This window comes from Copadichromis virginalis, linkage group LG19 (genome assembly GCF_057382275.1).
Source record: "Copadichromis virginalis isolate Kocher_CV1m ecotype Utaka linkage group LG19, C_Virginalis_male_GT1.1, whole genome shotgun sequence".
NCBI lineage: Eukaryota > Metazoa > Chordata > Actinopteri > Cichliformes > Cichlidae > Copadichromis > Copadichromis virginalis.
In genome coordinates, this window is record NC_140636.1 from 22,995,154 (window position 1) to 23,019,946 (window position 24,793).

Sequence of the window (24,793 nt, forward strand, 5' to 3'; positions counted from 1 at the left end):
ACTAGATGCAGGGACTGAATTAATGAATAGCTTGGAGTTATTTTTCAGCCTTAATAGAGCCTCCATCTCACATTATCCAGCATCCTCTTCAGTCACACCAACCCTCTCCATGTCCTCCTCCACTACATCTGTGAATCTTCTCTGTGGTCTTCTGCTTTTTCTCCTGCCTGACATCCACCTTCAACATCCTATGTCCAGTATTGTCTGTCTAACTTTGTCTCCTACTTCTCAGCCTGAGCTGTCCGTCTGATGTACTCATTTCTAATCTTGCCCATTCTGTTCACTCCAAATGAAAAATTTAATCACCTTCACCTCTGCCCTCTTATCTTTTTTGTCAGCACCGTCTACAAGCTATACATCACAGCAGGTATCGCTACCATCTCGTAGACTTAAGTTAAACAGACTCTTGCTGCACTCTGTAATTAGCTCCTTAATGACTCGGTCCAGTGGTAAACAGTTTGGTATCCTTTCAGAATAAATGGGGATACGGTTTCGAAGAAAAAGCTTCCTTCTTCACTGATATTTTTTCCCCTTACACTCATTCTCCTTTGGCAGTTTAGTGCATAACTTTTGAAAACTGTGACTAATTATGTTAGTTTGCTTTGGAGTTATCCCTCATTTCACAGACAAATAACTCTTTGTGTATGTGTGTGTTTTTCCATGGATCATACTTAAGCAGACTTCTTTTTTTTCTTTCTTATTTCTGGTTATATGTGGCCTACATTCAATCTTTTTCCACCTTCTTTAATTTCCTTTCTCTTTTTTCCCCTCATTTTTTCCACTTTCTCCTCTCTTGATCTCTTGAACAGTGCGTGATTAAGCAACCCTCTTTGCAGCAGAAATAGTTTTAAAAAACGAAAAACTATTTCCTCAGTCATTTTATTTATAAGCATTATTTGCTAATGTTTTCTCATCTTCTGTTAGCACTTGTTGTACTTTCTTCTTCCTTAACACCATAAAGTCCTACACGAATGCAGCTTGCTTTACTTTCCCGTAGTTATGTCTTCCTCCTTTAGGTAGCACATGGCATGTCCAAACATTGATTTTCTTTTTCTTTACAATTGTGACCTACAAATGTATTACAAATATCAGAAGCGAGTGACTAAAAGATGCATATAATGCAAGAAAAGCCTCAGTAATCGGGATGAGGGAGCTCCGCGGTGAAGCGCAGACACATCTGAAGCGTCTGCCGCCTGGCGGAGCGCACAGCGCGGTCAGCCTCCTCCCGCAGTCGCGCCGCTGAATCTGGATACTTGTCTCCTCTCAGCTGTATTTTCCTCCTCTCCACCTTTGTGCTGTGATCGGCTCTCCCAGTCTGTTTCTCACACCCACCCCGGTACCCCCCATCCGCACCCCTCCTCCTTCCCACCTCCATCCCACCCTACCCTACCCCATCCACCGCCACCCCCTCTCCTCCTTTTAGCATCTGAAAAGACCACTGAGTGAGAATCGATGGCGCAGAGGCCCGCTTGACAGGACAATAAACCACAAAGAAGGGGTGAGTTTTTTTCCCTCTCTTGGTTGTTTTTTTTGAATTGCGGAATTAACTCTAATGGCACAACCATAAGGGGATCGCTCGAGGCTGGCTGCGCGGAGATGATATTTTAACACACGGCATCTTTTGTTACCGCGATATGATTTACAGCAGGCGTCAGCTGCCGTGGTCCCACTCAGGGGGTGGGGGGGAGAGAGGAAAAATTATATATATATTTTTCTAAAAATAAATTAAAAAAATATATACCGTAAGGGGAAACCAGCGGCTCTGCATCCAGCATCGTTTGGGACATTAATTTCACATGAACACACATTCACCTTACGTAACCTATAAATGCATCACAGAATCCAAGAGAATAGCATGGCACTTGCCGCTGCAGCTTTAGATGAGTGTCGTTTGCCTGGATTTCATTGGGCGATGCGGTACCTTGAGGGTGTTAATGCGGTTGTCTCTTGTTGTAAACAAAAATATGTCAGCGGAATCGGAGAGGGAGGCTTGTCTTGTCTTTTTGAGGGACCTCCCCGGGAAATTGAGCGCAAGGCAGTGAGTAATGTTATAATTGGCTTGCTCTGCGCCGAGCTTTTCCACATTGCTTCCCTTTTCAGCCATGAGGAGAGGACAAGTCACATCCAAGGCGCAGGGGGAGCCGTCTATTTACAGCTGAGGCGCTCAGATCTGCCTCTCACGTCTGTGAGCGCCACAACAATAGCTTCCATTTTCCTCATCAGCCTCGGGCATAATCGATAGTAAAATATATATGTGTGTATTACACTATTGTTAGTGCAGATTTGGTCCAGTCTCCCAGGTGTCTGCTACAAAAAATCACACCAGCACTGCCCACAGCTGAGAAGAAACTGATGAATCATATATTGATCTTATGTCTCAGCGTTCAGATGAGAATGTGTTTTGGCTGCTGATAACCTCAAGTGACCTGACAGCATGTGGTGGTCTGTTTGTGCCCCCCCTCCCCTCCTTGCGTACAGCATCTTCACCGGCTACCCGCACCGTGAGACGCAGCGATGCCCCAGCAGAGGGAGGTCTCGTCTCCGTCCCGCCGCCTCGGCCTGGCATCCACCCGCCTCCAGACACTGATGCCCGACCACGACTTCCCATGAGGCCACCACCAGAACTCAGCTCGACCGCTCTGTATGGGGCCTCTCACATATGAAGTAGGTTCCTCTTACAGTGGGGCAAAAAAGTATTTAGTCAGCCACTGATTGTGCAAGTTCCCCCACCTAAAATGATGACAGAGGTCAGTAATTTGCACCAGAGGTACACTTCAACTATGAGAGACAGAATGTGAAAAAAAAATCCATGAATCCACATGGTAGGATTTGTAAAGAATTTATTCGTAAATTAGGGTGGAAAATAAGTATTTGGTCAATAACAAAAATACAACTCAATACTTTGTAACATAACCTTTGTTGGCAATAACAGAGGTCAAACGTTTACTATAGGTCTTTACCAGGTTTGCACACACAGTAGCTGGTATTTTGGCCCATTCCTCCATGCAGATCTTCTCGAGAGCAGTGATGTTTTGGGGCCGTCGCCGAGCAACACGAACTTTCAACTCCCGCCACAGATTTTCTATGGGGTTGAGGTCTGGAGACTGGCTAGGCCACTCCAGGACTTTCAAATGCTTCTTACGGAGCCACTCCTTTGTTGCCCGGGCGGTGTGTTTTGGATCATTGTCATGTTGGAAGACCCAGCCTTGTTTCAACTTCAAAGTTCTCACTGATGGAAGGAGGTTTTGGCTCAAAATCTCACGATACATGGCCCCATTCATTCTGTCCTTAACATGGATCAGTCGTCCTGTCCCCTTGGCAGAAAAACAGCCCCATAGCATGATGTTTCCACCCCCATGCTTCACAGTAGGTATGGTGTTCTTGGGATGCAACTCAGTATTCTTCTTCCTCCAAACACGACGAGTTGAGTTTATACCAAAAAGTTCTACTTTGGTTTCATCTGACCTCATGACATTCTCCCAATCCTCTGCTGTATCATCCATGTGCTCTCTGGCAAACTTCAGATGGGCCTGGACATGCACTGGCTTCAGCAGCGGAACACGTCTGGCACTGCGGGATTTGATTCCCTGCCGTTGTAGTGTGTTACTGATGGTGACCTTTGTTACTTTGGTCCCAGCTCTCTGCAGGTCATACACCAGGTCCCCCTGTGTGGTTCTGGGATCTTTGCTCACCGTTCTCATGATCATTTTGACCCCACGGGATGAGATCTTGCGTGGAGCCCCAGATCGTGGGAGATTATCAGTGGTCTTGTATGTCTTCCATTTTCTGATGATCGCTCCCACAGTTGATTTTTTCACACCAAGCTGCTTGCCTATTGTAGATTCACTCTTCCCAGTCTGGTGCAGGTCTACAATACTTTTCCTGGTGTCCTTCGAAAGCTCTTTGGTCTTGGCCATGGCGGAGTTTGGAGTCTGACTGTTTGAGGCTGTGGACAGGTGTCTTTTATACAGATGATGAGTTCAAACAGGTGCCATTCATACAGGTAACGAGTGGGGGACAGAAAAGCTTCTTACAGAAGACGTTACAGGTCTGTGAGAGCCAGAGATTTTCCTTGTTTGAGGTGACCAAATACTTATTTTCCACCCTGATTTACGAATAAATTCTTTACAAATCCTACCATGTGGATTCATGGATTTTTTTTTTCACATTCTGTCTCTCACAGTTGGAGTGTACCTCTGGTGCAAATTACTGACCTCTGTCATCATTTTAGGTGGGGGAACTTGCACAATCGGTGGCTGACTAAATACTTTTTTGCCCCACTGTATATATGGTATATGGGTGAGATACATCCAGTGCTCATGTTTTACATCAGGACTATAAAATGGCCCAATAATTCTCGTTTTGAGATCAAGATAGATTTCTGGATTCAGTTTTTTCACGTTTCCCTGTGAAACATGTGACACTTTTACTCCTTCAAATTTATAAAAAGAAATATTTGTTAATTGAACTAATAGCCACGAACATTACTTTATATTTTCTGATTATTGTGTGAGCTCTTGCATTGCAATATTGAAAAAGGCACACACACAAAACACCGTTTACATTTATAAAGAGTTATTAAATTATTATTTTTTAAGTGGTGTTGAGCAGTAGTTCTTCAGGCTTTCTGAAGGTCTTTGGATAGCAGCCTGTCACAAAAACCAGATGTCATTTGTTTCTTTATTTGAATCTATAAAAAATAAAATCAAGGATAACACAAATTGACAGGCATAAAACTGAAAACCTGGCAAACCTCAGCATGCTGTGCAGAGTGTTCTTAAAAAAAATTGGAGGAAACTGAACAAGTGGAGGAAAAAGGAAGAAATGGCAGACCTAAAAGACAATCTACAGCACACAAACAGTCCATGAAGTTGCTTAAGAGTAGGAACAATTTTAGCAAATACCTGATTTAGGACCTGAGAGATGCATCCCTTCAGTTGATCCATCTATTGTTCACTGAAACCTTACCAGAAATGGTCTCAGAGAAAGGGAAACAGGGATGTAATACTGAATAATGCCAAATTACACAGGAATTGGAGTAAAAAACAAAAATGTACAGAGGAAATCAGGACAGAGATACATCTTTAAAACAGTGTGGAGGCTCTCCATGGTTTGGGGCTGCCTTTCAGCCAGTGGTGTTGGAGATCTTGTCAAAATTTTAAATGCAGAAAAGCACCATCAGTTTCCAGCTTCTGGAAACACAAACACACACTGACAATCCAGCAGAAGCATATCTGGATAGGAAAAAAAAAACACAGCGATGGACTGACTTCCCTAGAGCCCAGATACTGAAGCAGTGTGGGACAGAGAATGGGACAAAAGGGAACCGACATCCAAAGAAGATCTCTGAATGTCCTGCAAGAAGCCCCGAGGACTATTTCTGAAGACTGCTTAGAGAAAGCTTGCCTCAGAGTATTGAAAGATAAAGGTGATTATACTAAATAGTGACATATTTCCACATTTCAATAATTCACTGCACCTAATTCGAATTTTCCTCTTAAAATATGAAGAAATGAGGGGTGGCTTGAGACTTTCGCACAGTATGGAGAACAATACCGAAGCAAGCGTTAACAAAATGATTTAAAATATCTTTAAATTCAGATAAATAATGCACATGGGAATATGAAGCAACTTTACTTGGTTGGGTTTGCAAACTGAGAGCAGGAATATTGTTTTGTAGTAGAGAGGTTCTTAGAAGTTTAGCTTCATCTCTTTGCTCTTGAATGCTTTGCTTCTTATATTGATTTTTATGCTGATTTTTTCCCTTTTTTCCGTGTGAGCTTACCTGCGATAACTTCTGGACACTTGTAGATCATTAGGACTAGAGTGTTCTTAACAGAAACAGCAACATTTTATGGTTACCTTGTCCTCAGCGCTCCGTGTGTCTGTGGCCTAGACACAGCTGAAGCCTGATTACAGCGTCTGGGCACCGAGCAGCCTCAATAGCCTGGAAAGGTGCTAACCGCTAGGCTAACTAGCAACAAGATGCCTTCCCTCTCCACAGATGACTACCACAGCCTCCTGCAGAAGATTGCAGTACTGGAGACAAAAATTCATCGCTTAGAAGTAAACGTGGAGGTAAATGGACTGTGTGGAAATGAAACAACCTTGCCTTTGATTCAAAACAATGGCGATGAGCAAGCTAGTACACAGCTAAGGAGCACAGATAACATGACCAAGAAAGTAGACTCTGTGCATTATTATAAATCCTCAAGTGATAATCCCCCCTTAGACTGTCTTGGTGCAAAACCAAGACATAAATCATGTCTCCTGGAAGGGGGAGGACATATCACAGGCAGGGCACAGCGAGCTGAAATCTCTGAAACCGACTGGCCTTCACTTCCTACGAGACAGAGAAGCTCTTCTACTCCTGTATACGGGAGGAAACAGGACTGGACAACCGTGAATAGGAAGGTTAACAACAAACCTCCAAAACAACTGAATGTGAAACTGCAGAACAGATTTGCTCCACTATCAAAGGACCCTGGATCTATATCGGACAACCATCCATCTAAAAGCAGCGAAATAAGGTCTGAAAATCTGTTAAAAAGTGAAAGGCCACAGGGAAAGCTAAAGGCTAGGCCTGAAACTCTGATTGTGGGTGACTCTGCCGTAAAGGATGTACAAAGGATGTGCGGTAAGAACACTAAAGTCCTCTGCTTTCCTAACGATATGGTCAACAACCTGAAGGAGAGAATTCTTCAAATTGCAGATGAATATCCAACTGTGACAAACATTGTTCTGCATACAGGGTCAAACGATGTGTCCAAACAACAGTCGGAGGTTCTGAAACGGGACTTTACTGGATTATTAAATACTGTAAACTCTCTGAATGCAGCTGTATTCATCAGTGGACCTGTACCGCCGGTCAGAGGAGGAGACGAGAGATTCAGCAGGTTGTTTACACTGAATAAATGGCTTATATCAGCATGTGCTGACCACTCAGTGCACTTTATCGACAACTTTAATATTTTTTGGGAACGCAGGCATCTGTTCAAAGCAAATGGATTTAATTTTAACAAGTCAGGGGTGAAACTGTTCACCTCCAACTTGTTTTATTTCATACGTCATCCATCCGTGCTTGGTGCCAAGGCTGAGATAAACGAGGAGTTATCTCATAAAGAGGAACAAACAGAACTCCAAGAACAGACAAAGCCCAGCAGAAACCTTGAAGAGGAGCTCCATTTGCCCCCACCCGGGAAGAGCCTCAGAAAGGAGAGACATCCATGGCATCTGAGGAAGAGCCTCAGAAAGGAGAGACATCTAAGGCAAGAAGAGGGGTCCCTATTTGCCTCCAACTCTCTCAACAACACCAACGACCAGGACAAGGGACCACGACCTTCCCCAGTCCCCCAAACCCCTGACAGGCCATCACCCTCCTCCCCCTCCCTTTCTCCCTCCTCCCCACACCTGAAATTCACTGAGGTGATGATGGAGCGGGTCAATGCTGGGCTCAGATCTACCCCCCGTCCCAATCCCTTTTTGTCCCCCATAAACCCCCCACCAGAGCGGCCAAAGGTTCGCCATCGAGCCCCACCCTCAACAGAGAAATCGAAGTCACATTGCCCAGCCTCGCCCCCCTTAGTTCCTCTTCATGCCCTGTCTCCGCAGTCTGATGTGTGATGTGTGAAGGGTCCGGGCTGTGAGGATTATGGCAGTGATGACTTTTCCCAGGAGAAGCTGGGACCCTGTTTACTAGAAGGTTTTAAAATTTCTGTACTTTTAGGTGACAGGAGACATGTGGCCTGGTCAAAACACAGAGAGCTGCACTCTAAAAGATCTTTAAACATAGTAAACATACCTTGTGTGCCACAGACTGCTCCCAAACACGAGGGGACAAGTAATACCTCTAAAACACTTAAGTTGGCTTTATTAAACATTAGATCTCTAGCTGGGAAAACATTTTTAATTAATGATTTAATCACTGAGCACAGCCTTGATTTTATGTTTTTAACTGAAACTTGGTTGGACCAAAGTAACAGTGGAGCTGTTCTCATCGAGACGACCCCTACTAACTACAGTTTTATCAGTGAGGCCAGGGTGAGCAGGAGAGGAGGAGGGGTTGCTGTCTTATTTAATGAATCATTTCAATGTAAGCAGCTATCTCCTGGAAGTTTTCAGTCTTTTGAATATGTGGCTTTACAGCTGAAGGCCCCATCCAAAGTTGTGTTTCTTAATGTTTACAGGCCTCCCAAATACTGCACAGACTTTTTTAATGACCTCAGTGAACTGCTGTCTGTGATCTGTGTTGATTTTGACTGTGTAATTATTGTTGGGGATTTTAACATTCATGTGGACAACCCTCAGGACAAAGGGACTAAAGACCTGAGTAACACTCTGGGCAACTTTGGGCTGACTCAGCATGTAACAGAGGCCACACATAATAGAGGACACACTCTTGACCTACTGATCTCCAAAGGCCTGAGCATTTCAAAGGTTACTGTGTCTGATGTGGGCCTGTCTGATCATTACTGTGTTTTCTTTGAAAGTAAAATCTCAGCCCACACAAATATCTCAACAACAGTGATCACAAAACGGTGTATAACTGAACACAGTAGTGCAATTTTTAACCAGGTCTTCCCATTAACACCTGACCTGCCCAGAGGGTCAGTCAATGAGCTCGTCAATAGCTTCAATGCTAACATGTTAAATGTAATGGACACTATTGCTCCCATTAAGGTGAAGGTTATCTCTGGAAGGAAAAAGTCTCCATGGAGAAACTCCACACTGGTGAAAAATGAAAAAAGAGAGTGTAGGAAAGCTGAGCGCAGATGGAGAAAAACAAACCTCCAGGTTCATTATGACATTTATAAAGAGAAACTTCACAATTATAATTTACAACTGAGGAATGCAAGGAGGTCCTACTTCTCTGACATCATCACTAAAAACAGCCATAATGCTCGGGTCTTATTTTCTACAGTTGACAGGCTAACAAACCCTCCTGTGTCAGTGGCAGCTGAACTTCATTCGACCATGGCCTGCAATGACTTTGCCAAATTCTTCACTGAAAAAATCCAAAAAATTAGACAAGCAATTGGTACATCAACAGCAGATCCAGGATATGTACTGTGTCCACCAAAAAACTGTTTAAACACCATGAAACAGTTTCAACCTATTAACAGCAAAGACCTGGAGGACATCTTAGGTCAACTGAACTCCTCCTCCTGCTGTTTAGATGTCCTGCCAACAAGTTTTTTCAAAAAGGTCTCAAAGACTTTAGAGTCAGACCTGTTACAGATCGTCAACTTTTCTTTATTATCAGGTGTGTTTCCAGAATCACTAAAAACTGCTGTAATCAAACCTATACTGAAAAAGGACAATCTTGACAAGACACAAATGAACAACTACAGGCCGATCTCAAATCTCCCGTTTTTAAGTAAGATCATTGAAAAAGCAGTTTCTCAACAGCTCAGTTACTTCTTAAAACAGAATAATTGCTACGATGCCTTCCAGTCAGGTTTTAGACAGAATCACAGCACTGAAACCGCTCTGACCAAAGTGTTCAATGACATATGTCTGAATACAGACAGTGGAAAAATGTCAGTCCTAGTTTTACTGGATCTCAGTGCAGCATTTGATACAGTTGACCACAACATATTACTCAAACGACTGGAGAACTGGACAGGTCTTTCAGGAACTGTACTAAACTGGTTCAAAACATACGTAGAAAACAGGAAATACTTTGTATCAATAGGTAACTTCACATCTGAGCAGACAAGTATCACATGTGGAGTTCCCCAAGGTTCCATCTTGGGACCCCTTCTGTTTAACATCTACATGCTCCCACTGGCACAGATTATAAACAACAACAAAATAAACTATCACAGCTATGCAGATGACACACAAATATATATCACAATGTCACCAGGAGACCGAGGCCCTGTACAGGCTCTTGGTAAATGCATTGAGGAAATCAATGACTGGTTGTGCCACAATTTTCTCCAGCTAAACAAAAACAAAACTGAGGTAATAGTCTTTGGCGCCAAAGAAAAACGATTACAGGTCACCAGAGAACTTCAATCTATACATCTAAAAACCACAAACCAGGCGAGAAATTTGGGTGTAGTGATGGATGCAGACCTAAACTTAGAAAAACACATTAAGACAATAACAAAGTCAGCTTACTATCACCTCAAGAATATATCAAGGATAAAAGATCTGATGTCTCAACAGGACCTGGAAAAACTAGTCCATGCATTCATCTTTAGTAGGCTTGATTACTGTAACAGCATCTTTACAGGTCTACCTAAAAAATCAGTCAGACAACTACAGCTCATTCAGAACTCTGCTGCTCGAGTCCTCACTAAGACCAAAAAAGTGGACCACATCAGTCCAGCTCTGAGGTCCTTACACTGGCTGCCTGTCCGTCAGAGGATAGACTTTAAAGTTCTGATGCTGGCCTATAAAGCTCTGAATGGTTTAGGACCAAAATACATCAATGACCTCCTGACCCAGTATGAACCTTCCAGATCCCTCAGGTCATCTGGATCCGGTCTTTTATCAGTTCCCAGAGTCAGAACCAGACACGGAGAAGCTGCATTCAGCTTTTATGCTCCTTATATCTGGAACAAACTCCCAGAAAGCCTCAGATCAGCTGAAACACTCAGTTTATTTAAATCCAGGTTGAAGACTCACCTGTTTCTCAGCTGCATTTGAATAAAGCACCAAATCCACACTTTAAGCTTAAATTTCAAAACTTACATTTAACTACTGATTTTATCTACTGTTCTGATTTTATCTGTTTTGATTTTATATACTGTTTTGTTTGTTTGTTTGTTTGTTAATTAGTTAGTTAGTTTATTTGCTTGTTTTAATCAATTTTAAATCATGCTTTTTATTTGTTCTTGTTTCTAATGTCTCTGTAAAGCACTTTGAATCACCTTGTTGTTGAATTGTGCTATACAAATAAACTTGCCTTGCCTTGCCTTGCCTTACAAAGAGCAGAAGCTTAAATTCGCAAAAGAAAATGTTTTTACCAGAGGAGAAGCCAATGTTCAAGTCCTGGGTAAAACCTATTAGGCAGATTGTTGAACAAGCTAATCTCTGGTTCTGCAGGAAGACGCAAAACCAGGAATTGCCATGGTCTGAACTATGTGTAACAAAGCCAAGTTTTTTTGGCATATTTTATAGATTGTAAGAGTGTGTGGCCTCATTTCATTTCTACAGTTTTTGATTTTGTCATTAATTTGTTAATTATAATTTTTCCAGGCTAAAAAAAAGTAGAATGATGATTAAAATAAGTGTGGGTGATGGACAAATAAACTAATTACTGTTTTACTGTCCCCGTATCCAGTCACCGGCTCCATCTACTGAGTCAGTTTCAGCAAATGTTGTCCACCCAAACTATCTCTCGTTCAAAAGCAGATTTAGCCACTTTACCGGCTGGGCTGTCCTTAAAACCAAGCAGCTTGCATCAAGTTTCAAAATGTTCACTGTTTCCTCCTCTTCCTTTCAGTTGACATGGAGGATGAAGATGGGACTTGTCTACTTGATGTTTTGTGGTGAGTTTCTGATCTGTAATCGTACAGCAGGTAAAAAACAACAACAAAAAAAACAGTCTCAAAGATATTTAAAGTACATAGATTATAATAAATTAAGGTTATTAACTGATTTTTTTGTTCTTTGCCTTTGTAGTGACCCCCAAGCCCTGAACGACTTCCTTCATGGGACCAATGAGGTAACAAATACTTAAATAAAGGGACTCAAATGGGGGAAAAAAATCAATAGTGCTAATGATGGATTTGAGTTGGAAATATTTCTGGGCACATGGTACTGAGAGATGTCTGGAGGAGCGCAGAGAGTGTGAAAGGGACTCGTTATGTAGTACTGCGTGAATTTCTCAGCACGTTTGCGTGAGCCCGACTTAAAATTGGCAGATTTTATTCCACCAGCTGCAGACTGAAGACCTGCTCATTAACTCCTCCTCTGGGGAGCCCTCCCTCTTCACAGATGCCCCGGTGAGTGTCTGGATCCACAGCCAGTAGCGTCACAACAAACAGCATTTTCCCTCAGGAGAATTATGTTTTTCTCCCCTTCTGTGCTTGAAAAAGCTTCCTGTTAACTTGTGCTAATCACACAGTTCTCCCCTATTTTCACTCAGCTTCTTCTCTCTGTTGTCTGCACCTTTCTGTTTACCTCCCACTGCTTCTTCCCCCAGAGTCCTGTCTCTCTGCTGGGAGATGGCAGGGACTCCCCAGACACGCCTCCGCCTGGATGTGTGGATCTGTCCTTCTTGGAAGAGGCCCTCCTGTCATCTCCAGAGGGTGGAGAAGACCCACAGGTGGTGCAGGGTGAGCCACCTGTGGAGGCAGCTTGTGAGGCAGAGAAGAGAGAAGTGGAGGAAGAGGAGGAGGCGGAGGTGGCATGTGATATCCTCCAGCAGAGCCTACAGGAGGCTGAGATCACTGAGCAGACCATGGCTCTGGAAGCAGGTCTGGCACAATCAGGGGACAGCCTGTCCCTGTACTCACCGGCCCCTCTCCTTTCTCCACCCACCGCTCCATTCATTCCTAAATCTGTGACCTTGCCCGTGACCACGGCATTGCCCAGAGACACCCAGGCAGCAGTGGAGCCTCCCCAGCCCTCCCTACTGGCTGTCGGGCCTGGATGTCCTTCTTTAAAGCCTGCCGCCCCTCCTCAGCTGATGGGGCTACTACCTGGAAATGTATTTCCTGCTCCTTCTCCAGAGACCTCCTTTTCTCTAAGTCCTGCCCAGGGCTCAAGTATGATCATCCACAAGGCTGTGCCGAGCGTTGCCAGTCGACCTCTTATAACTCCAACCCTGAGAGCAGCAGCAGCAGCAGCACCGAGCATCGTCCTGCAGCGCGCACCTCATCCTATACAGCCCAAGTTGCCCATCAGCATTCAGCCCAGACTGGTTCAAATTAGCCCCAAGCCCTCTGGGCAGAAGCCCACTCCTGGTCTTACATTCGTCCCTGGGACTGCCTCACCAAACATTCTATTGTCTCAAGCAGCGGGCCAAAAGACTGTCGCTCCGCCACCGCAGCCCACCCAGCAGCTCCCCAAACCAGTCAGCCTGCAGCTGGTCAATCAGGGTGGCTCCTTTGTGCTGCAGCCTCAGGGACTATTCCAAGGCCAAAACCAGTTCCTTCTTCCGGGCCAGTCTCCTGTTACAATCTCCCAGTCTGTCAGTGCAGCACGACCGCTGCTGACACCCAGTCACCAAGGCTCATCGGTTCACAGCATGACCCCCTCCACTGGGCAGCTTGTAGATGGCTCTCAGATCTTAACTGTGCCCCAAAGACAGCTGAATTTCAGCCCTGTGTTCACCACCGCAGCTGGGCAGCTAGCGCTCCGCCAGGCCACTGTGCTTTCAGGACCTTTGCAGCTACAGTCAGCACCTGCTACTGTCTTCCAGATGCCAGCACAGCTGGCTGGAACCTATGCTCCAGGAGGGCAGGGGCAACGTGCCACCCTGGTCCACAGTCCTGCTCTTGGAAACCACATTACCTTGATCAACAGTTCAGGGGTGCTTCCCCCAGATCTTACTTCTATCTCAATTGTTAATGGCCCCTCAATGGTTCAGGGGATGCCTTTTGCTGCCCAGGGCCCAGCTCCTCCGAGAGGAGTGACAGAAGGACAGCTAAACCTCCAGCAGGCCTCGGTGGTCCTGCTGCCAGAGAGAACTATTCAAGAAGAGAGGACCAGCTCTGAGGAGACTTTTCACCAGCTACAACAGGTGAGCTGTAACTGGAGTGTAGAGGCACATGATCTGCATGAAGGAGCTTTTGGTGTAGATACTTACAAAGTAAAACTGAGTAGCTGCTTTAACATAAAGTAACAACTTTGAACTGTCTGATTTCTTACTGTAGTAACACACGAGATTCCTCAAAATGCCTAAAATCCCATTTTGCCCACAGAGATTCAGAAAATATTCCCTCCATAAACACACCAAGTCTACACGGCTACATTTACTTTTTTTTATCTGTTCCTGAACTTAATTACCACACAATAATAATATAACTTTGATATAAAGACTTGATGGTCATTGTGCTCAATTACACAACCCAGTTTTATCTGACTCTAACGTCTCCTTCTGCAGCCCTATGGACACACTCTCCAGCACGTCTCTGTACAGCCCACCACTTCTGCAGGGCTGCAGTCCTCCTCTCCCCCTGTGGTTACAGTCCTACAGCCACCTCCCGAAGCACCTCTGGCCCCCGACCCTGCAGAGATGCCCAAACTCTTGTTGCCCCCATCAGATATGACCCAAGTGGTAGAGGAGGTGACCCACTCGATGAGTCAGAACCAGGCCTTTATGCAACATCTGCAACAGGTCAGAGCTCGAGCAACCCCCTGCGAATTTTACATTTACATGACAGCAAGAAAGTGCCGATTCTCATCAGTGAAGTGGATGTAAAAATATAAGCAACAGGCAGCTAAACGGTAGAATGTAATTTAAGGTCTAACTTTACAGTACAGAAACTTTACAGAAAAGGACAAAATGATGGTGTATTAAAAAAGGAGTTTCACTGATAGAAACAATTTATGTTATAATAACACGCCCTGGGTGCAAGTATGTGATTATGTTTCAAATAGCTGCTGCTATTTGATAGACTTGCCTCTGTTTCCTGTGGAAGCAGGCTCACCAAAAACAAGGATTTGCGTGAAGTTTAAGGCTCAGGCAAACTGGAAGAACTTAGATAGGCGATACAGAGAGAAGTAAATGGATTGATTCCTATATAGCGCTTTTCTACTCTCCCGGAGTCCTCAAAGCGCTGTGTACAATGTGCCACATTCACCCAATCACACCCATTCTCCCAAGCACCGACTCTAAACTGAGTGCTTTTCTAACAACATTCACACACTGATGGATGCATCGGTGAGCAACTTGGGTATCTTGCCCAAGGATACTTGGCATGCAGACTGGAGGAGCCGGGGATCGAATCACCAACCTTCGGATCAGTAGGTGACCTGCTCTACATCCTGAGCTACAGCCACCCCCAAGAAGTTAGACGACCTTTTTAAAGATGTGCAAAGTCAAATGTTAGATTTTTGAGTTTGCTGCTTTAAGGAGGGACTAGACCCCCTAAGTCACCCCTCTTTTCTAGCATAATTGTGGCCATAAACACTATAGGATTCAAATTACAAAAAGAACTCGCAATATAGCATGCTTGTTGTTTGTTACGTTCACTGGTGATGCAGAGGAAGAACTATAAAGAACTGTAAATATTCATACCTTAGAGAACTTGGAGTCTTCAACTCTTCGGCCTGCAGCTCAGTCTCCTGGCGTTTTCTCAGTGCCACCATCTCCTAAACAGACATCACATCAGGTCTCTTTACCATCTTGTAAACTTTCCCTTTCGATCTTGCCAAAAGTGAAGTTAAATAAATGAAAATAAAATGTGTGCAGAGCTTCTGGTATAGATCTGTAATGTAAAGTTGCCTTAAAACAATAGAGGCAATAAAGATGCAGTGGTGAAGATAATATAAAACGATCTAATTTGTCTGGTTTTTTCTGATTCTTTCTACCACAGCAAGCACTTAGTCCCCCGATCACTTCTGAATTGTTGGTTGGAGCGCTGCCGGTGGTGCCAATGGAGTCGCTCGCCTCACCAGTCACCAGTGACAGAGAGTCCCAACCTCAGACCCATGCAGTCTCCGGTCAGGACACCTGCACAGTGATGTCAGACCAGTGTGCTGAGGTTTCTCCGCTTCACTCGGACCCTGAGAACACGCCACTGATCTGCTCCCCCTCTCAGATTCAGGACACTGGAAGACCAGTAGCAAGAACTTTTTCCCCTCCAACCGGCCCTCAGATTGCTCTGCCAGGACCTGAGAATTCAGTCCCCCAGACTACAGCTTCCCAGCCACACAGTGAACCCCTGGTTCAGTACGAAGTCCCTCATCAGCTACAGGTATCGCAGGCCTTGTTTGCCCACAACCAGTTGCAGATCCAGTCATCTGTTTCCAAGCCTCTGCCCCAGGCTCAGGCCTCAGTTTCACAGCCCCAACTATCTGTTTCGCAGCCTCAGCCTTCAAACCATACTTCAATCCACAGCAGTCAATCCCCTCTGCCTGTCAGTGTCTCGGTGCCTCAGCAGCAGCCTAATCCCACAGCTGCATCTGCAGTTCTCTCCAAAGCAGGAGACGACTCTGCTGTCCAACAGCACACACAAAACAGTGAGTTATCTGCTAGTTGATAAATAATATGATTCTTAATTAGCTTTTTTTTTTTTTTTTTTTATTGCCCCCACTATTGCTATCACTTTTATTATCTTTCATTTCCAGTTAATTCATTATTATGATTGCTGCCACCGTTTCTGTCATCCTTGTAATTCTGTCCTCTATCAGAGCCAACAGCTGCCTTGGCCGTGGAGAGTAAGGCATTTACTCTCGATGTCCATCCACCCTCTCCTGCAGCCCAGGGGGTCCAGGGGCCCCCTGCTCCCATGGAGTGCGCTCCCATCCAGACAAGTCAGCAGACGAGCACCAAGGTGAGCGAAAGCTAATATCCAATTACTTGAAGTCTGATTTATTATTTAATTTAAAAAAAAATTTAATTGTTATTATCAATTAATATTATAATTATTTTGTCAGTGTATTAATTTCTTGGTATGTTTCTAAAACAAGTTCTGACCAGCTCCTTCATCATTTCATGATGTTCTTTCTTGTGATAATATTGTGTTTAGTAGGTTTGGTGCTATTAAAATCTGTAATCTACTCATAATTACTATACATAATTTTTCCTCTGTACTGAAATGAAAGAATAAAAGATGGCAAGCTTTGAAATTATTATTTGTTTAATACTGCAAATGTGTAACGACTGACTTCAAAATGCACCCGCGTCTGTCGTTTTTAACTCGTCCAAAATGTTGTGCGTCTGCCAGCTGGCAGGTCCTCTGGAGCTGCAGAGAGAGGAGAGGCTCACACCAGCAATGCGCAGGCACAGGTAAGAGAAACTAAGAACATTTCTGTACTGCTGAAAGTCGTCATGTAAGACGCTGTTGTGTCTTCCAGATTTTTTTCCTGGTGAATAACAGGAAACTGTCTGAAATGCAAAATGTTGAAAATATAATGCAGTGGGAAATTATTGCAGACGTATGAATGTTGTGTGTATTATGATGTATGCACTTTTGGCCATGTATCATTAGAACAGGGGTGTCCAACTCCAGGCCTCGAGGGTCTGTGTCCTGCAGGTTTTAGATCTCACCCTGTGTCAGCACACCTGAATCACATAATTAGTTCATTACCAGGCCTCTGGAGAACTTCAGGGCATACTGAGGAAGTAATTTAGCCATTTAAATCAGCTGTGTTGGATCAAGGACACATCTAAAACCTGCAGGACACCGGCCCTTGAGGCCTGGAGTTGGACACCTCTGCATTAGAATAATGATTGTACATAATTCCTTAGAAGCATTTTTTTTTCTTGTTTGTTGGACTCTTATTGTGAAAACAGAGTGCAGTAAATAGTGATTCTACAAGCATTTTCTGCTATTGACAGGAAAGATGGGAAGTTAACGCAAAGAGAAACTTCTGTCGCTTCTCTTGTTGTTGATGATGAGGTTTTGGAGTATTGGATGAGTATGCTATCTTACATTGGTACACACCAATTGAAGTGTGAGGCCTCATATTTTAAAACATTGTATAATTTGATTTAAAATCACTTTAAATTCAGTTATTGATTTATCTACTTTAAATATGAAGTGAGGAGTTTAATAAGATTACATGACAATTACGAGTTATCTACACCAGTATCTCAGCTGATGGAGGAATCCAAATGGTGTATTGATAAAAGCTGCATTCAAACTGGAGGGGGGGCGGTTGTGGGCCCAAAGCGGGTTGTCTGCTATTTGGAAGGTCCGTGTTTAAATCCCTAGCTCCACTAGTCTGCATGTTGAAGTATCCCCGGGTAAGATACTGAACCTAAAGTCGCCCCGAGTGCATCTATCAGCATCTGGTTTGAAAAAAATAGGTTTGATAAGCAGCTTTTACTTAAAAGTGAGACAGTTTACATTTTATTCTACCAGTTGTCTGTGCTACCTGTGTGTTCGCCTCAGTATAGACAACACACACCAGCAAACATCAGACTTTACTTGCATCACTGCACACACACGGCATAAACTCAATACTGCACGCTTCAGAAAGCTTGCCCAGTGGGTGAAGCGGATTCAGATTCTACATAATAACCCAAAGTCTCTCCCCTGAAGAGTTCACAGCCTGGCAGCAGCTCCCCATGTCTGCGGTGCATATATATGTGTGTGTCTTGTCAGCCCTGCACCTACTGTATAAAAAGGTAGAGGTTAATTGGCAAAATGTGCAACAGGTGTGCCAGTCACCTCACTTGGCACTGCTCCCTGAATCGCTCTGCCCCACCTTTCCTCCTGCAGCTGAGCCCCAAAACCACACAACATGAAACATAAAACATGAAGATTCCTGTAAACTGGTACTTTTCATGGCTCTTGAAGCTGATAAATGTAACAAAAAAAAACAAAACAAAAAAAACAAACCCACGCTATTAGATGGTTCCACCTGTGTTTTGTGTCTTGTCCTACTTCTTTTGTGCTGTAATAAACTACTGTAGGTTTAAGTTAACGCAGAGTTTTTATTAAACCCTTCAGGTTCCAGCAGCAGCTTTGTTTGGACCATGGAGCAGTGCAGGCTCCGCTCACTGGCCCAGCCTTCTCCACACTGAAGGACGCTGTTAGACACCTGCTGCCATACCACACCTGCGCTGGTCACCTGCCCACTCAGGATGACTTCAATTTAGGTTAGCTTGATCGCTGACTGATTACTGACCTAACCATATCCTGCACATAAATGTATCTGGAAGAACAAGTGCCAAACTACTTTATAACTCAATAGGATGTAATTATTTTATCATATGAGTTATTAATGATGTTCCTCTTCACAGTGGACCAGGAGTTCGACACTGTGTCCGGTTTCCTGCTGAAACGCACCAAGGACATGGTCAACAAATACAGGCAGCTATTAGTTAGAGAAGCCCAGGTGAGACACCTCCTCTGGGGCGGTATTGCTTCAAAACCAAAACAATGTCTGGATGTTGAGTGACTCAGTTTGCTTAGTTTCAGATGTTGATTCTCTATAATCATCTTCTCAGTACTGTTTGGGTCTGTGTTTAAGGGGATTTGAACTTGTCTCCACAGCAGGAGAGTCCCTCAGCAGAGATGGTAATGCTGGAGCGTCTCTTCCTCCAGGCCGAGCGATACGCTCTAGCGGAGGACAGACGGCGAGCCCGCAGAGACCCGGGTCAGTGTCACAGCAGGATTAAAGAAGTACCGCCGCCTATTATTGTTACTATTATTAAAAAGAGGTTTGCTATGTGTGGGTGGGTGTTTGCCAAAATGCAGATGCCAGTGCTGAAGTAAATCTGAACCGGCAGGGAAAAAATGAATTAGTGAAACAAACTTATTAGCACTGCTTTTAACCTGCATATTTGCTCCAGAGCAGCTCCCAGGTGTTAAGTAATTAAATGGTGTAAATGTGGAGCAGGGTGTGCTGAGAGAGACTCAGCATGATGGTGAAAAACAGTTATGTTAATTAAACATTTGGAAAAGGGGCAGGAGGTTGTTGAAAGCTGTTACGAAAACTAAGACATCAAACTATTCGTTTCATGTCTGTTTGCATGTGCTCTCTTCAGGCGCACTGCTGCATTTTAATCTGGCAGTTCTATAGCTGGATTAAAACGTTATGTTTTGGGGGTGAAGGCATAGGCAACTAAAAGCACAGCTTTGTGCATAATTAGAGAAATTTGTTTGGATAATTTTTTTATTCTCTATGATCTGATCCTTTAGACTTTTATGCCTGAAAATTCTTCATCTTCACAGCATGTCTATGTAGAATTAAACCAGACAAACTGGATAATATTGTTCAATCAGCTCCACTTTCCTTTTTCCAGAGTCCTTTATGACAGCTTTGGCTACATCAGCGTCTTCCCCTCATGCCCACTCCTCTGGCAGCCCCTCTTCTCCCCCAGCCTGGACCAGACTGTCCGACAGGCCTCCGGGACTGAAGACCTACCGCTCCAGCTCGCGGGGGGCTCTCAGACTCACCATCAAGCAGGAGTCAGGCTCTCGTAAGGTGATCCACAACTCGGCCTACGACCCGGGACTCAAAAGGGACCACACGGGGCAGCTGACCAACGGTGGCGGGACTGTGAACGAACGCCACTCTCAGGCACCCAACAGAGAACCCAAGCGTCCTGAGCATGACGAGGAGATGACCAACGGAGCTCCGCTCAGTAACACTGCTGAGCAAGTCTCACAGACAGCACCCACGTCCGTAAAAAAAGTCCCAAATCCTCTTTCTATGCCAGAGCCGCAGGATGTGCGCTTTGAGTTGCCTCCCAGAGACGTCAGCGCTCCAAAACTGAAATGTTTCAGGGTGGATGCGTCCCCTCGGGCCGAGCAGCGGTTCAGCCCGCCGCCTCCGCCTTTCCAAGAGGACAACATGCTCAGTGAACATCTACAGAGTGCCATCGACAGCATACTGGAGCTTCAGCGCCTGCAGGGCCCCTCTGCAGCCCCGACAAGGGCCACGTCAGGCCCGTCATTGGACCAGGCTGTCACCAGCATCCTGGAGGGACACCTGTGAGGTAATCTGCATAGACAGGCATCCACACAGATCCTAAAACATCGAAGTTGAAGTAAAACAAAGGAAGGTGTACAAGACTTCTTACCTGTTCCCAGAAGGGTTTCAGATTTTACAGAAAAAGCGAGGAGAAAAAAGTTAAGAGGCACTATAAGCAGATGCATACCAGACAACAGCACTATCTATAGTCCGATAGATGTTAGATACTTCATTTTGATGTACGTTTGTGGAAAAAAAAATCTATTTGAATAGGAGCTATATTGTTTCAGTGGTAGTTGAGTCATTCAGAGGTTTACGACACTGGTGTAACCTTCATCAGCATATAGTATATAAGTAATAGTGAGGCAAACGAAAACGTGGAGTAGACTGAGATTATTCAATAGTTTTTTATAAGATTTCTTTCGAAAATGTGAAGTTTTCTTTTGCATAGTGCCAAGCTTCCAGGGTATTTATTTTGATAATCTGTGCCAATTGTGTTTTGCGCAGCGAAGATGTGCGTGCGTGTTTTCCTTTGGATTGGTTTGCGTGGATCAGATAAGTGCGTGTGTGTTTGTGAGAGTGAGAGAGAAGACATTGCATCCTGCTATGGGACAGTACAAAAAAAAAAAAAAACTACAAAAAAATATATACAATTCCCGCAGGCTCCATCATCTTGGCTTAATGAATGAAACTCCAAAGAATTTGTGCTACATCCTGAATACACCAGCAAACGTCCGTGTTGTGTCTCTTCCCACAAACTGGAGTGCGTCCTTGTTATAGCAGAAATAACCCGAGGGAGGTTAAAATACATATTAGGCAGTCATGCTTTCTTATTTTTCATTTTTTTGGACCCTTGCTGTCACTTGTGCTAGAGTCTTAACTGTGAAAAATCTCTAGTTTTCTGTGCGTTTTCAGAAACGATAATGGTTTCCCATACTGTATGTATTAACATGCAAGCAATAATAAGTTGGGGTTGTTGGGAGCAGTGGTGGTGCAGTGAAGAGGAGGAGATGACAGATCTTTGCCTGTTTTGCTTATCGGTGTCATTGGATGAGAACGAAGATTATTTATCATTGACTAAGATGCTTATGCCATTATCAAAGCCCGTGTAGTTTAGAAATTGTGTTTCTAACATGTTTTAAGGGCTTTGAGGGTACTTAACTGCAAACGTGACCATGAAAATGTCCATTTTAGGGGGAAAAAACCCCACCAAAACAGACAAACTGTACAGATATTGAGCCTCTCTGCATCGTCAAACAGCCTTTGACCAAAAACTAGAGGAACCATCCGCTTCTCATCTCTTTAGAGTTCTTTGTTTCTAGCCCGCTGTCCTAAAGCTGGAGCTTTATTTTACCGCAGCCGTTGTGGAGCAATATATGATTTTTGCGACATCTTATGTTAATGTGACAATCTTATTGGTCTGTGTGAAGGTGTGAATTCTGGTCATTTTGGGGTCATTTGTAACAGCTGTACGACTCTCTCCCTTGTGAAACGCGTGCAAGATGTTCCTTGTGGATTTTTGCCTAGAAGGTCGAAACGTACAAGCGGCAAATAGTCTCCTTTTGTGATATTACCTGAAAATTTGTTTTAAAATTTTGCTTTTGCAAACCCGTAAGGGATCAAGGTTTGACTTGCAAATTGGAATTGTTGAGAAAATGCCTTATTTTAATTTCAGTGTACCTGAATTGGAGAAAAAGCTTATTAATGTGGTGTTTTTGAATACTTTTGAATAACATCTGGTGTTCTGAAAGTGAAAATAACTTGTCCCTTCAAAGAAAAGAAAAAAAAAAAAAAAAAGATCCAGAGATTTGGGGCTAAATCTGAAACTCATTTCTTGAAATGTATTGTTTGTTTGTTTTTGTTTTTTTTTTTATATCTGTAAAAAAATTGTCTTTTGTCGCAGTGAACAAAAGGAGTTAAATATGCAGTAATTTAGTGTTGAAACTCTGCGGGATTACAAGTGGACACACACAAGAGGATTCACTAAGGACTCTAAACTTTTAAAGTTTCCTGCAAAAGGTTAGAAGTGAAACCATGTATATGCTTGCCAACATAGACTGTATATAAAGGACGGACATGGGCAATTTGACACATGCACTGTTTGTGAAGCCTTATTTTCTTAAGCCTCTAGCTCAGTGTTTTTGTTTTGTTATTTTTAACCCAGGTACCACAACATGGGACAGATCTCACTGTGAAATATAAGATAGGGACTGATTTGGCACCCTATGATTGCTAATTGGGATGATTACCTAAAGTTAAGCCCATAAATTCATCAGGAAAGTGTTTACTGGAGGCAGAAATCAAGGAGGCTGAGGACCATTTTCTAAGTCAAGGGGAGAAAAAAAAAAAAAAAAAAAAGTCAAAATTTCAGATTATTGCCTCAAATGTCTTTTGACACTGAAGGTAGGATAACCTCAAATTTTCAGTGGCAGAAAGAAGCTTCTACACTTTTCCAATTGACTTCTGTACAAGCAGACCTTTTTCACAAGCACAAGAGTCGCCCCCTGCAGGCCACTGAAAAGAAAAATGAAAATGCAGGTTTAAGGTGCTTCTGCAGTGAGCCTGAAACTACAGCCTTCTTTTATATACAGTCTATGTATGCTAACCTAGCATGAGGCCTGTCCATAGCAGAAACAGCTAGCCTGGTTATGTCCAAAGGTAAATGCCTACCAGTGCTGCTAAAGCCAAGTTAGCGGTCACCTTTCAAAGTAGTTCCCAAAATTCATTAAATAGAATACCCCCCAATTAAAAGCAAAGGCTTTCTAATAACTTAAACTGAATCTTCAGGTGTGTTTCCACCCTCAGAGGTTTTCACTGTAATGCAGTAAAGATGTCAGTGTTTTTCATAACACAGGATTGCACTCTTTATCACCGCTAGACTTCTTCAAAGGGTAATTCCACCAAAATTTACTTCAAGGAAAAAAAAAAAAAAGAAATAATTCCCCAAAGTCAGTCCATGTTAATAAATCAAGGGCACCCAAGAAATGAAAAGTCAACTTTGATGGAAACCCCTTGGATGAAGCAGCATCATGTGCCATTGTTATTGTTGCAGTGTCAAACACTGACCTTTAGAAATATGCTTAGTTTGTCAGCGTCTTAGGATAAAGGGATTCTGCATGTTGAGCCATTTTATTTATTTGTAAATGTGTTTTATTTAATTTTCCTGACTGAACTGTGAAACCAGGGGAGCTCATAACTAATTCAACTTCAGATACAAAACATTTGACTGACAGATTGTTTCTGATGCCAAAATCAAGAGGCCTTAATTCAGCAAAACTAGATTGTAGAAAAAGAAAATCCACTTAAAGACTCCTTTGACCTGAAAGTCACGAGTGATTCATATATGAAATGTTAAGAAAACCACTTTTGTACTCATTTTTACAGACTATTTATTAAACTGTGATTTTGTAAGAAATAAACAAATGAATGTGGCTGTGTCTTGTTTCGGGGGGGTGGGGAGTGGATGGAGGGTATAGGTGTGTTCAATAACTCATAAGATTAATAAACATCACTTATTTACTGTATCATTCACAGGAAAACATGAATAAATATAATGCAGCTGCTTCCATAAGGTAAATTTCTTATACTCTAAAGCTTTGCAGAGGGTTAAATCTTGTAATTTATCTTCATCACGTCCAAGTTGGCAGCTTTTCTTTACTGTGCAGTTTGGAATCTGTGAAACGACGTCGCTGTTAAACTGAAACGAGCTCATGTCCCGACACAGTCTCCAGTTAGGTTTAGGGGTTAAGAGGCACGTTCACACACGCCATGGAGAGGTCCCAGCCGTCCGGAGAATCGGCACCACGACATAAGCAGGAGTTTAAATAAATGACCAAGTGAAAGCCGCCAACTGTACTTACATTTTGTCTCCCCTGCTGCGATAAGTGTACAAAACCACAGACGCAATACATTCAAGCCCAGAAACACCTTGACTAACTCATCTTTGAAAAAAAGGAAATTGAGCAAAGATGGATTTTATCTTCATGGCATTCTCAGGGAAATTCAGTTATCATCTATTGACCTAAACCAGACAACAGAATGAAAACTTAAACTGGACGGAGAGCCAAATAATTTAAGGTCCTATAAAAACAACCATCTCTCTGCAAAGCAAATCATTCATAATAAGCTGCTGACCCACAGGGGGTGGAGCTGGAGGTCAAGAATAAAGTAGCAGGCAGCAGCCTTTTCTAAAAATCTGTTCAAGATTTATGATTGTTTGGTTTTTTGTTTTTGTTTTGTTTAA

General features: G+C 43.3%; 1 protein-coding gene across 5 annotated transcripts; it reads left to right on the top strand.

The window, feature by feature from the left end:
* Window positions 1-1,181: 1,181 nt before the first annotated feature.
* Window positions 1,182-24,727, top strand: LOC146686072 (BRD4-interacting chromatin-remodeling complex-associated protein). Of its 5 annotated transcripts, XM_085442667.1 has the most exons (15): window positions 1,182-1,498; window positions 2,479-2,664; window positions 11,456-11,501; window positions 11,635-11,677; window positions 11,892-11,957; window positions 12,158-13,699; window positions 14,063-14,296; window positions 15,498-15,878; window positions 15,990-16,143; window positions 16,315-16,457; window positions 16,851-16,912; window positions 18,582-18,730; window positions 18,875-18,969; window positions 19,128-19,230; window positions 19,880-24,727. In XM_085442667.1, exons 3-15 carry the CDS (start codon window positions 11,461-11,463, stop codon window positions 20,572-20,574), a joined length of 3,708 nt encoding a protein of 1,235 aa, XP_085298793.1. In that variant the 5' UTR covers window positions 1,182-1,498; window positions 2,479-2,664; window positions 11,456-11,460; the 3' UTR covers window positions 20,575-24,727. The 5 variants fall into 5 exon arrangements, with proteins under 5 accessions (XP_085298793.1, XP_085298788.1, XP_085298790.1 ...); XM_085442662.1 differs by having other exon boundaries at window positions 15,498-16,143; XM_085442664.1 differs by having other exon boundaries at window positions 15,498-16,143; window positions 19,131-19,230.
* The last annotated feature ends 66 nt before the right edge of the window (window positions 24,728-24,793 follow it).

Coding starts and splice junctions, on each gene's coding strand:
- LOC146686072 (XM_085442662.1), top strand. CDS start 11,461: ATGGAGGATGAAGATGGGACTTGTCTACTTGATGTTTTGTG. Junction 11,502..11,634: donor TGTCTACTTGATGTTTTGTG/GTGAGTTTCTGA, acceptor TTGCCTTTGTAG/TGACCCCCAAGCCCTGAACG. Junction 13,700..14,062: donor CTTTTCACCAGCTACAACAG/GTGAGCTGTAAC, acceptor CTCCTTCTGCAG/CCCTATGGACACACTCTCCA.